The sequence below is a fragment of the Triticum dicoccoides genome, chromosome 7A, assembly GCF_002162155.2.
Source record: "Triticum dicoccoides isolate Atlit2015 ecotype Zavitan chromosome 7A, WEW_v2.0, whole genome shotgun sequence".
NCBI classification, from domain to species: Eukaryota; Viridiplantae; Streptophyta; class Magnoliopsida; order Poales; family Poaceae; genus Triticum; species Triticum dicoccoides.
The window spans coordinates 574,749,994-574,761,545 of record NC_041392.1 but is presented as its reverse complement, the minus strand read 5'-3'; the positions used below and the strand labels follow the sequence as shown (position 1 = coordinate 574,761,545).

The 11,552-nt window shown below is 45.1% G+C and overlaps 2 protein-coding genes across 2 annotated transcripts; one reads left to right on the top strand and one right to left on the bottom strand.

Moving 5' to 3' along the window:
• Positions 1 to 324: 324 nt before the first annotated feature.
• Positions 325 to 4,713, top strand: LOC119329427. Its single transcript, XM_037602470.1, has 6 exons — positions 325 to 528; positions 1,432 to 1,626; positions 1,809 to 1,925; positions 2,011 to 2,160; positions 3,878 to 3,936; positions 4,328 to 4,713. The coding sequence occupies exons 1-6, from the start codon at positions 340 to 342 to the stop codon at positions 4,461 to 4,463; spliced, it is 846 nt and encodes a 281-aa protein (XP_037458367.1). The 5' UTR covers positions 325 to 339; the 3' UTR covers positions 4,464 to 4,713.
• A 265-nt stretch (positions 4,714 to 4,978) lies between these two features.
• LOC119329426 (uncharacterized membrane protein At1g16860-like) lies at positions 4,979 to 7,526 on the bottom strand. The gene is made up of 4 exons (XM_037602469.1): positions 6,580 to 7,526; positions 5,916 to 6,056; positions 5,612 to 5,826; positions 4,979 to 5,519 (listed from the first exon to the last, which is right to left on the bottom strand). The coding sequence occupies exons 1-4, from the start codon at positions 7,261 to 7,263 to the stop codon at positions 5,327 to 5,329; spliced, it is 1,233 nt and encodes a 410-aa protein (XP_037458366.1). The 5' UTR covers positions 7,264 to 7,526; the 3' UTR covers positions 4,979 to 5,326.
• Between the last annotated feature and the right edge of the window lie 4,026 nt (positions 7,527 to 11,552).

The following is an 11,552-nucleotide window of genomic DNA, read 5'->3' as shown; positions in this document are numbered from 1 at the left end:
CATTGTAATTTCATACTCCAAACATTGGACGCCAAAACAAAGTTCATTTTTCATTGTGAACAAACAAAGGGGTAGCAGTATAAATTTAGGTGCAGCACACTTGCCAGGGGCTGGGTAGGGGCCGGCGGCGGTCGTAGTCCGCCGAGAGCCCGAAAACACCGTGGTCTGGCCTGGCCGTGTGGATCCATCCATCAATCCATCCACCCGAGGCGAGGGCGAGACGGAGATATCCCGTGTGCGTCCCGCTGTTCGCTTCTCCCGCATCCCGATAGCACCAGCAAGCAAACCCCCCTCCCCTCTCCATCCAGTTCCCCCTCCCCCTCCCCCGCCCGCCGTCCCATGGCGTCTCTCCTCCGCACGGCCGCCGCGCTCGCGCCCCCACCGTCGTCCGCCCGGGAGACGCGGCGGCCGTCGTGCGCCGCCTCCCTCGCCTGCTCCCGGCGCGCGCCGGCGAGTCCGCTGCGCGCTCCGCCTCTGCCCGGGCCATGGCGATTGGGGCCCGATGAGGCCGCGCGTACGGCCACTCAGGTGAGGCGTGGCGTCTCCACCCCCAGTGCTTCATCTGTAGCGTTCGTAGATTGTGTCGTTTCTTTCATATTTTTCAGTGGATATGCAGTAAATTTTATCTTAGGAAGATGTATGTATTATTAGATTTCTGATGATGTATCGTCTCTGTTGAAAATTGGATGTCGGAGTTGGAATTTTGTTCTGGGCACGCACAATTTGCGTAGTAGTACCATCCTGTCTGTCTTGAAAGTGATTATATGACCATCATCTGCTTTGCACTAACATCAGTGGCACAGCCAAAGTCATTTCCCGCTAGAGTTGCTTGTTCAGACATTTGTAATTGAAGATCTCATTTTCCTAAAAGCCTAATGGCTTTAGATGCAAAACCTTTTGAACATGGGTTGTTGGGTGCAAATTGCAAAGTGTAGTATCTCTTTTTCAGTTGGACAGCTGCTGCCATATGCTGTTGTCTGTGTCATTCTTGAGTGGCCTTGGTAGGAACCTTGGAACTTTAAAGTGTGATATTTGCTTTTCAGTTGTTTTATGTTCAGTTGAACAGGTGCTGCCATATGCTATTCTGTGTATTGTTTTGACTTTTGAGTGGCCTTGGTGGGCATCTTTGAACTGCTATATGCCATAAGACCTGAATAGGAATCTTTGAATGGTTTATTCTTGACGAGTAGGAATCTCTGGAATACCGTATGTAAGTCCAGTAATGACGAAAACATTTTAGATGTGCCGGACACATGCCTGTGCTTCATATCTGACATGAATAGACGAGTATAATCAATTCCGACCATTGTGCATGAGAGTAAACCATAAATCTTAGATATTGCTCTACTTATTTGATGTCAGTATGCTGTAATATATTTGGTTTTCACTAATGATTTACTGCCAGGGGCTGTTTTTATTGTGCTCGTATAGTTTCTCTGCCGATACATGAGAAGAGATGGGCATGAAGGTGATGGGAGAACGCAAGGACAAGACGAACCTAGTATGTTTGGGCCAGATGATGACGATGGTGCAAAGATTCCTACTCAGGTGGAAACTCTTGTTAGAGGCACTGCAATAGTTGATGCTCCAGAATACAAGCCGCTCCCAGATCTCGATTACCTTCAGGTGCCTTGTACTGTTCTATTTTCATTTTATTAAGTTAACTTTTGTGCCCATTAGCCTCTAAGCTTGTCTGGGATCACCGCATATTCCATGCAGTTCATCAATCTTTAGTTAAATATGTGTATCAATACATTATTCGTTGGTTTATACTATGGGTTAATCTCACTTTATTGGTAATAATACAGGAATTGCTGGCTATTCAGCAGCAAGGACCCCGATCAATAGGTTTCTTTGGTACCCGCAACATGGGGTATATGCATCAACAACTTATTGAGATCTTGAGTTATGCCATGGTCATAACAGTATGTCACTGTGCTATATGTTATTATTGTTCATTACAACTTGATTCCTCCACACCTCTAGTTAATGTTTACATGTTAATTGCAGAAAAATCATATATTCACATCTGGTGCTTCTGGGACTAACGCAGCTGTTATTAGGGGTGCTTTGAGAGCTGAGAAGCCAGAATTGCTTACCGTAATTTTGCCTCAAAGTCTAAAGAAGCAACCTCCTGAAAGCCAAGAGCTATTATCCAAAGTAAGAATATGTGGTATTTCAGTTCTGTATAGGTCATTTCTAGTTTATTTTTGTTCCATAACTTTACTAAGAACCCTAAATAGTAAATACACCACCTTTCTTTTTAGATTATATTTTCTACTTACGCCAACTTGTGATTGTATATGTCTAGATTGCTCATCACAATCTCATGTGTCCAAAACCAAATTATGGAAAAATTCATTATGTGAGAATTCCACATAAAATTGAATAACATGAATTCATAAGCTGAACCCCTCAATCAACTTGCGAATGAACTGTGTCTATTGGACCTAATTCATGGTCAAAGATGATAATCAACAACTGATTCAATGGCTTGTATTATGACTTGTGAAGTTTCAGGCTCCCATTATCACCTGATATGTCCATTATGAACAATCTTAGAAATGCATTCATTTATTCTATTCTCATTAAGACATTGGATTTTTAATCTTCATCGTACAATAGAAGCAAGTGAGGGGAAAAAGCCTGCCGTGCCCTTCCTCCTTGATCTTGTTGCCTCTGCCACATCCCCTCTCAAAGCTCCTCTTTCAGGCTCTGGGCTCATTTTTGGTTAGCCTTGGGAACTAGAGTGAAGGGATCACGAATGATCTTCAAAAGCCAGATCTTGATCTGGACACCCTAGGATTTAGACTCCTGGATCTACTACTCCCCATCTTCTCCGCCCACTTAAACGAACTAGTGTGGTTAAGGTATCCCAATCTCCTGTCCATGGGTGGTAGCCATCTTCAGACTGTTTGCTGGTAACCCTTGGAGTTGCTGGTGCAAACCCCACTGTCAGACATCTGAGCCAAGGAGGTGGTGCTATGCTGGAGAATATGTGCTTCATCGTCTACTCCACCAGTGGGGATGATATAGTTTACTTCCCCAAGCCCAAATACCAGTCTGTAGCATTTCCATTTCAGGGTCCTTTGGTGTCCTGTGCTGAAAATTTTCTAACCTGTCCAGGTTCCAGAGAGATCTCAATCTTCTGAGGCCATCTTTCCTTAAAAAGTATAAACTAACAACACTATGTTTATTGACCGAGTAGTATCTTATCTGGTGATTTGAGTTAACAAACAAAACTGCATAACTAAAATTGTAGGGATTCCTGAGGCACCACCAGGGGAGTGTGGCGTTGCAAAGACCTGGCTCCATGGGGCTCGTTTTGCAAAAAATAATAAATAAATAAATATATATAGAAGTTTAAAAAAATTCAATTTTTTCCTACAAATACATATGCATATTCTTCAAGTATGTAGAAAATTTTATCAACTAATTTTATTATTTGCATGCTACACAAAAAAGATAAATACCTGACACAAATACTACAAAGAAAAAAGCCTATTTTAATCTGTGTATTTGTCTTTTTTGTGTACATCACATATGAATATATATGTCCATGAAATTTTATGCATGTATGCTACAAGTATATGTCTACATGAAAACATTTTTTCAGATTTTTTCGAGATGTGGAAAAGGTATTTCTGCTGAAAAAGAAAATCAAGAGCTCAATGGAGCTCGGCCTGTGCAGGCACTTTTCGACCACCAGGGCTCCTATAGGATTCTTGGCAACTTACGAGATCAGTACTGTAACATGTGTTAATTTGAACAAAGTGCCTCGCAGAAATTATTTCTTATCCTGCTTTAGCTTGGAAAGCTGATTCTGTTTTCAGGTGGTACATTGGATATGTTTCAGTGACATTCTGTTAATTTTTAGGTACAAAACTTGATTGAGAAACCTCAGTATGACCATTTACCACTAATTGAGGCTAGCAGGTTTGTTAGCTTTCTGTTCAAATTGCTTTCAGTTTTAGTGTTATGCATTTTGCGCTCCAATCTCAACAACATTTACGTATTATTTTGCTTTTAAATATTAAATAGTACTCCCTCCATCCCATAATATAAGAGTGTTTTTTACACTACACTAGTGTAAACAACGCTCTTATATTATGGGACGGAGGGAGTAACATAGTGTTTGGGCTCACTTTATGTTGTTGCTATGTCTGAGTAGTTTCATCACAGTCGATTTGTCACACTTGATATTACCACTCTTAATAAAACATATATCATGATTTTTGTGTTAGCCTATTTTTATTTGAGAGAACTGCTTTAGATTATGTTTCTCTTGTGCCATCACATTATAAACACAACTCTTATGATTTTTCAGGTTATGCAACATGGACATCATCTCGAAGGTCCAACAGGTGATATGCTTTGCGTTTCATGACAGCAGGCTGCTGATGGAGACCTGCCAGGAGGCAAAGAACATGCGGAAGATCGTAACGCTCTTCTACTTGGATTAGCTAGCACCTCGGGGCGCTTCTCCCCTTTTTGTCCGTAGGCCGGTGAACGGGATGCTGTCATTCCTGTATACACTAAAGCTCTGGAGTAGGTTCAGGTTTGGGGCATAACAGTGCGTCTTCGGGCATTTTGCCCATTATTCAAATTCTTGGTAGAAACCAAATAAGCTTGTCGATATGTCTAGTCTGTCAGTAAAGAAAATAATTCAAGTTCTTATTATTAGTAATTTCAAAGGCTACCGTATTGAAAAAACTGTTTCCACCCTCAATCAAAAAGAAAAAGGAAAAACTTTTTCCGAAGGCTGAGTTGACGACTTATTCAACAATGTCAGTCAGAGGGCTGCCAAACCTGTTCAAAGCTACTACCTCTGTTCCTAAATGCAAGGTGTTTTTGCAGTTCAACTGAACTGCAACCTCGAACGGAGGTAGTAGTATATAATTTCAGATGTTTTGGGATCTCTGATGCATTTCACTCAATGCGAAATCAGTATTATTAGTACATGTGAAAAGCATATGTGGTTGAAAAGTGAAAACAATGCAAAACCAATCTTTTACATGCGTAAAACAATGCAAAGCCAACCCTTTTATATGAGAAAGGGTGTCTACAATGGTTTAAGCACGCTGTGATCCAAAAAGTGACAGAGCTGTACTTGGAGAAGAGCAAAAAAAAAAGAAAAAAAGGTGCTGCTACCACAGCATCAAACCGGCAAGCCTATAAACACCACTCCAATTTACAGCATTCAGTATGCATCAGATCCTTCTGCTGCGAAAACCTAATATGGTAGGCGCTGAAACTGTTAATATAGTCAGCACTGAAACTGTCAAAGCAGCTCGAGGCCGGCCGGTCAGTCGTCGCAAGCTTAAGCTTAGACCATGTAGACGCCCTCGTCGGGGTCGTCGCTGCCGATGAGCACCAGCCCCTCGACGAGCACGGGGAACATGCACCTCGCCGGCTGGCAGCCGGTGGCCACCACGCCGTCCGGCGCGTCGACGACGTCGAAGGCGTGGTGCCTCTTCAGCACGCCGATCACGCTCGCCGTGTCTCCCTCCCTGATGAACCTGTCAAGAAAAAAGCAAAAAGCTGGTTGCAGTTTTGCTGAACATGTGACTTACATTGTTGTGCTCTGAAACTGAGCCACCAAGACCCTTACCCTTCTTCGACGCGCACGGCGCCGTCGCAGGACACGCCGGTGCTCGACGCCCAGCTCTTGAGGCTCCGTGACGCGCCCTTGCCCTTGCCGTCTCCGCCGTCGAAGCTGGTGGTTTTCCGGTTGATCATCCAGGTGATCTTGGCGCCTTCTCCGGCGCGCACGTAGAATCTCCTCCCGGTGTTCCTGTCGGAGATGTAGAAGTTCGTCGACCGCGCCTGCCAGGGTCAAAAGACATACCGTCAACACCTGAGTGCACTTGTTCAGGCAGTGGGTTTATGAGGGTGGTAGAGCCTGACTGACTGACCTCGGAGTGCCGGAGCTGCCACCGGGAGCAGCAGCAGGCCCACGCCCACCCACGGCGGCCGTACATCCGGACCGACGTGAAGACGCACCGGGCGGCGTCGTGGAAGCAGGCCCCCACGGGCACCCGGCCGCAGGTCACTTGCTGCAATGCAAAGCACCACACGGCGTCAGGCCATGTCAGAGAATAAGCTTTCAGTAACCACACGCACACTGACACGGTGTAATCTTTCGCAGATCATTGTTGCTTGCAGAGATAATTAGCGACGCATGCAGTGCCTTGGTGAAGCAAAAGTGGTCTGGTAGCTTGTGCTCCACCAGAGGTAATGCATGGCAGGGAAGCCATTGACCACCACATGTTGCTTGAACCCGTTTTTGACAGCCTCTGACGCTTACCATATGCAAGCAAAGCAGCTCCAGCAGTTTGGACTGCCGGGTTAGATTGGCATATGCGTCGCTTGCTGCCGAGCTAAGCTTCAGCAGACGCCTCTGAAAGCTGAATTCTGGCACGCTCGAGCTATATTCGATTACGATTGGCATAAGCAATTAAATCGGCATGCAAATTCTTGCTAAACAAGTGAAGAAACGGTGTCTGATCATTGATCAACGTAGCGATAATGAGTTTTGCACGTGAGCAAAACAGAGAGGTATGAGGCGCGGCGGCTCACCCCGGTGATCTTGACGAGCTCGCCGATGGGCATGTCCCCCTGCTCGAACACCGTGTCGGGGGACAGCCGGAAGAACCGCTCCGCCTCCGCCGCGCACCGCAGAAAGTTCCAGGCGAGCACGGCCGCGGCTGCCGCCACCGCGCCGCCCGCAGCCGCGAGCGCCTCCCACCGGCGCCACGCCACGAGGAAGAACAGCCCGGCGCCGACCCCGGCCGCGGCGGCCACGAGCACCAGCACGTAGCACGCGAACGGGACCGCGAGCTTCGTGCTCCCGCGCGCCACGACGGGCGCCGCCTCCTCCATGGCGGCCGCGCGCCTCCGGCTCGCCTTCCTCCACGACCCTCCGCGAGCCGGCGACGGCGAAGGCGCGGCGGGAGGCGACGGGCCCACGAGGAGGCCCGAGTGCGAGAGCTGCGACAGCGGCCCGGACGCCGACGGCGACGGGGCAGGCCGGGGCGGCAGCGGCAGGTGCCCGGAGCTGCGGCGCGAGGAGGAGGCCGGGGACGGCGCCTGCGACTGCCACGACGAGGAGGCGACGTCGAACATCCGGCCCAGCTCGCCGGACCGCGACAGGTCCCCGCCGGTGTACGGCGGCGTGGCTACCGACCCCGACGACAGCTGCCGCTCCCGCTTCCTGTCCGGCGCCCGGCCGGACACGTACATGCCGCTCCCTATCTGATGCATCTCGACCCCTCCCTCCGTCCCTCCTCCGGCCGCCCCTCGTGACGCACGCCTGGCCGCCGCGAGCAAAAGCGATCAAGCTGGCTAGCTCGAGTAGTGGAAGCAGCACAAAGAAGAAGATGAAGGTGACGACGACGGCGACGGCGTGATGTGAGGGCGAAGGCTAGCTGCCGCTACGTCTTTAGCATGTCGTGATCGACCGGGCTATCGGGAACAGGGCGGCAAAGGACCGATCGACGCAACGGTGCGCTGCACTGGGCGCTAAGCAAGTTTTTATTCGGCCTGCTGCGCGCGTGTTCGTTGCGTGGTCGCGAATTAATTCGAGGTCGGCCGGCGTGACCGCTCCGGGCACTATCGATCGGTCGGAGCAAAACCGTTAGTTAGCTCAGCTTGGACCTAGTGGCTTTCGCTTTGCATCTGATCTGGACATCTCGGGCAGCTAATGGAGCGTGAGCGAGCAATACGGACGGAAGGTGGCGGTGATGCTGAGGAACCACGCGCTCTTTTGGCCGGCAACACGAGCGTACGTGGCGGGCGCTTAGGCGCGCGTGGTAGATCTATATATACGGACAAGAGACGTCATTATATTCTGCAAATTTCTGCCGGCGCGTGTATCTTCCATTTCTGCCGGAGCAAACCGTTGTTGTATTTTCATGACGAACATAGCACATTTTTTTTCTGGATTAGTCTTAGTTATATCTGGCCATCTGTCGGCCGGGCCGGGCTTCGGCCCGAGGCAAAAAACCTAGGCCCAAGCCTGGCCCGGGCCCCTTCCCTAAAATGTAAAAAAGCCAAGCCCAGGCCCGGCCAATGTGTTCTTCAGGCTAAAAAATCAGGCCCAAGCCCACCCATGGGCAAGACCGGGCCGGGTCAGATCGGGCTTTTTCGGGCTGGATATCCCATGACCAGGTATAGTAGTCTTAGTAATATATAGTACAAAGGAGAAGGACAAACATATTTTGTTTGTTAAGCACTCAATTGCACCTCACAACTTAGTGTTCAACCTAATGCTTTTATCAAATGTGTGGAATTTAGTTTATATCACTACTTTTGCCTACTAAGTGTGCTCCCCCACATAAAAATTATATCATTTCGTCAATGTACCATAAATAATTAACCTTTGTTGTCTGGATTACTGGACATAACAAAACAACAATCGGATACTTTCGCGACGCGCCACGCTTGTGTGGCAATCCAAACAAACATTTTGTTGGACATATTAGCAATTTTCCTATATTGATTTAATCCATAGTTAAACATATGAGCATGTACGAAACATAGAATAAGAACATCTATGATAACAACACACGATCCTACTGTTCAGATATGGTTGTTGCGAAACATGTCCATTAATGACTCGTAATTGATTAAAAATTAATTTTCCATTTTGAACAAGCTCGAATAGCATGTGGAAGAGAATCCATTATATGTTGTTATCAACTCTCCTCCAAAACCTGTGTGGTAATGAACTTCCCACCATGTCTTGAAATCCCACATGGGATTGAGATTTTCCAAAAATTATTTCTTATATGGCCCTAGAGCCCATCTATAATTCAACACATTCTTCCATATGTTCACTGATTTAAATAAATGGAACATTATTTCATGGCAAAGTAGCAACACATTAATGTGAAGGATTGAGAATTGCGAATCATGAACAACTTGTTACGGTCATGTAATTGAGACCAGGGTTGAGATAGAACACCTAGAGGTCGTGCCGTTGGAAAGATGTAGTAACAACCAACGTTGATGACCCGAGCTTCAAAGTTGTCCCTGTTTAGCAGCTTGTCCTTAGCGCGGAAGATGAAGATTGAGGATATTGTGAATAAGATGAAGGTCCATATTAGTTTCTTATGGACATTTTGTGCCGAGGAGATGAAGAGCGAGTATAATAGGCCAAATGCATTTTTGCTCTTAGTCGAAACCACCCCATGGGTTTTGCCCCTACTTTTCAGCTTTGCTCAGTTTTGCCCTTAGATTTGTCTCTAAGGCCGTTCAAGTGCCCTTTGACTATTTGACCAATACTTTGAAAATTCATAAAAAATCATATGAACTCATAGAAATGCAAATAAGATATGAAAATGTTCAGAAAAGCATTACCTTTATGTGCATGTCATTTGCATTCAGGAAAAAAGTACTGTTTAAACTACATGAGGTTGTTAATGTCATCAACATTGCGAAACATAAAAAGGTATATGCTTTTTCATGAATAAAAATGACATGAAAATATAGGTGATGTTTTTTTGAACATTTTGATATCTTATTTGCATTTTTCCGAGTTCATATACTTGTTATGAATTTTCAATGTAATGGTCAAAGTCGTTTGAAAATCCATAACAAAATTCATATGAACTTGAAAAATGCAAATAAGATATTAGAATGTTCAGAAAACATGCCTATATTTGCATTCCATTTTTATTAATGAATAAGTATTTTTATACCTTTTTATGTTTAAGAATGTTAATAACATTAATAACCTGAAGTAGTTTAAACAATACTTCTTTCCTGAATGCAATTGACATGCACATAAAGGTAATGTCTTTCTTAACATTTTGATATCTTATTTGTATATTTATGAGTTCTCATGAGTTTGTCATGAATTTGCAAAGTATTGGCCAAACGGTTAAAGGGCACACAAATGACCTGAGAAAAAAAATCTAAGGGCAAAATCGAGCAGAGCCGAAAAGTAAGGGAAAAACCCACAGGCTGGCACAATGCTACTTGTGAGCTATGTTGGGATTTTCCTCGAAGAGGAAGGATAAAGCAATATAGTAGCAGATAGTATTTCCCTTAGTAAAGAACCAAGGTTATAGAACCAATAGGAGATTCACGAAAACAACTGGCGACATTACCTACACACAAGAGCAAATACTTGCACCTAACACGAGCAAGAGGGTTGTCAATCCCCTTGTACTCGTTAGTTGCAAGGATCAAATCTGATAGTAGGTGATAGATAAGTTGTAAAGTAAAATAAAAGTAAATAAATCGCATCAAGGTATTTTTGGTTTTTGTAATATGATTAATATAGACTCGGAGCCATAGTTTTCACTAGAGGCTTCTCTCTCATAAAAATGACATACAGTGGGTAGACAAATTACTGTTGGGCAATTGATAGAAAAGCGCATAGTTATGACGTTATTCATGGCATGATCATGTACATTGTCATTACGTCCATGACAAGTTGGTCGACTCCTGCCTGCATCTACTACTATTACTCCACCAATCGGTCACTATCTAGCATGCATCTATGGTATTAAGTTCATGACAAACAGAGTAACGCTTTAAGAAAGATGACATAATGTGGACATAATAAAACCAAGCAATATGATTGAACCCTATCATTTTCTCCTTAGTAGCAACAATACAAATACGTGTCTCGCTACCCCTTCTGTTACGAGGTGAGGACACCGCAAGATTGAACTTACTACTATGCACCACTCCGGCTGAAGATAAATCAGTCTAGTTGGCCAAACCAAACGGATAGATCCGAGAGAATTACATAGCTATAACAATCACACACAATAAAGTTCAAAAAAAACTCAATCACTTTCAGTGAATAATCTGGTCATCAACCCACAATTAATCGGATCCCAACAAACACACCGCAAAAGAAGATTACATCGAATAGAACTTCGAGGAGAACATTGTATTGAAGATCGAAGAGAGAGAAGAAGCCATCTAGCTAATCACTACAGACCTGTAGGTCTGTGCTAAAGTACTCACAAATCATCGAAGGTGCAGCAAGGTTGATGTAGAAGCCCACTGTGTTCGATTCCCCCTCCGATAGAGTACCGGCAGAGGCCTCCAGATGGAACCGCGGAAGAACATAGGCTTACGATGGCGGAATAATTGTTTTGGGATTTATGGGAATTTATAGAAGTGAAACTAGGTCAAATGGAGTTGCGAGAGGCCCACAAGCTCATGTGGCGTGCCCCCTAGGGGCGCACCGTTTGAGCTTGTGGCCCTCTCGTAAGTCTTCTGGACTCCTCTCGAAGCTTCTACGGTCCTTTCTGGTCCAGAAAAAATCACTGTAAAGTTTATTGTATTTGGACTTCGTTCGGTACTATTTTTCTATGAAACAATAAAATAGGCAAAACAGGAACTGGCACTGGGCACTGAGTTAATTGGGTTGTTCCAAAAAATGATATAAAATTGTATATAAAGCATACAAGATTTATAATAAAATAACATGAAACAATAAAAAATATATAGATGCATTGGAGACGTATCATACAACTAGGGGAAAAAGTGTATTTGTACCTAATAATTAATGGAGAATACAAAAGAGTTGA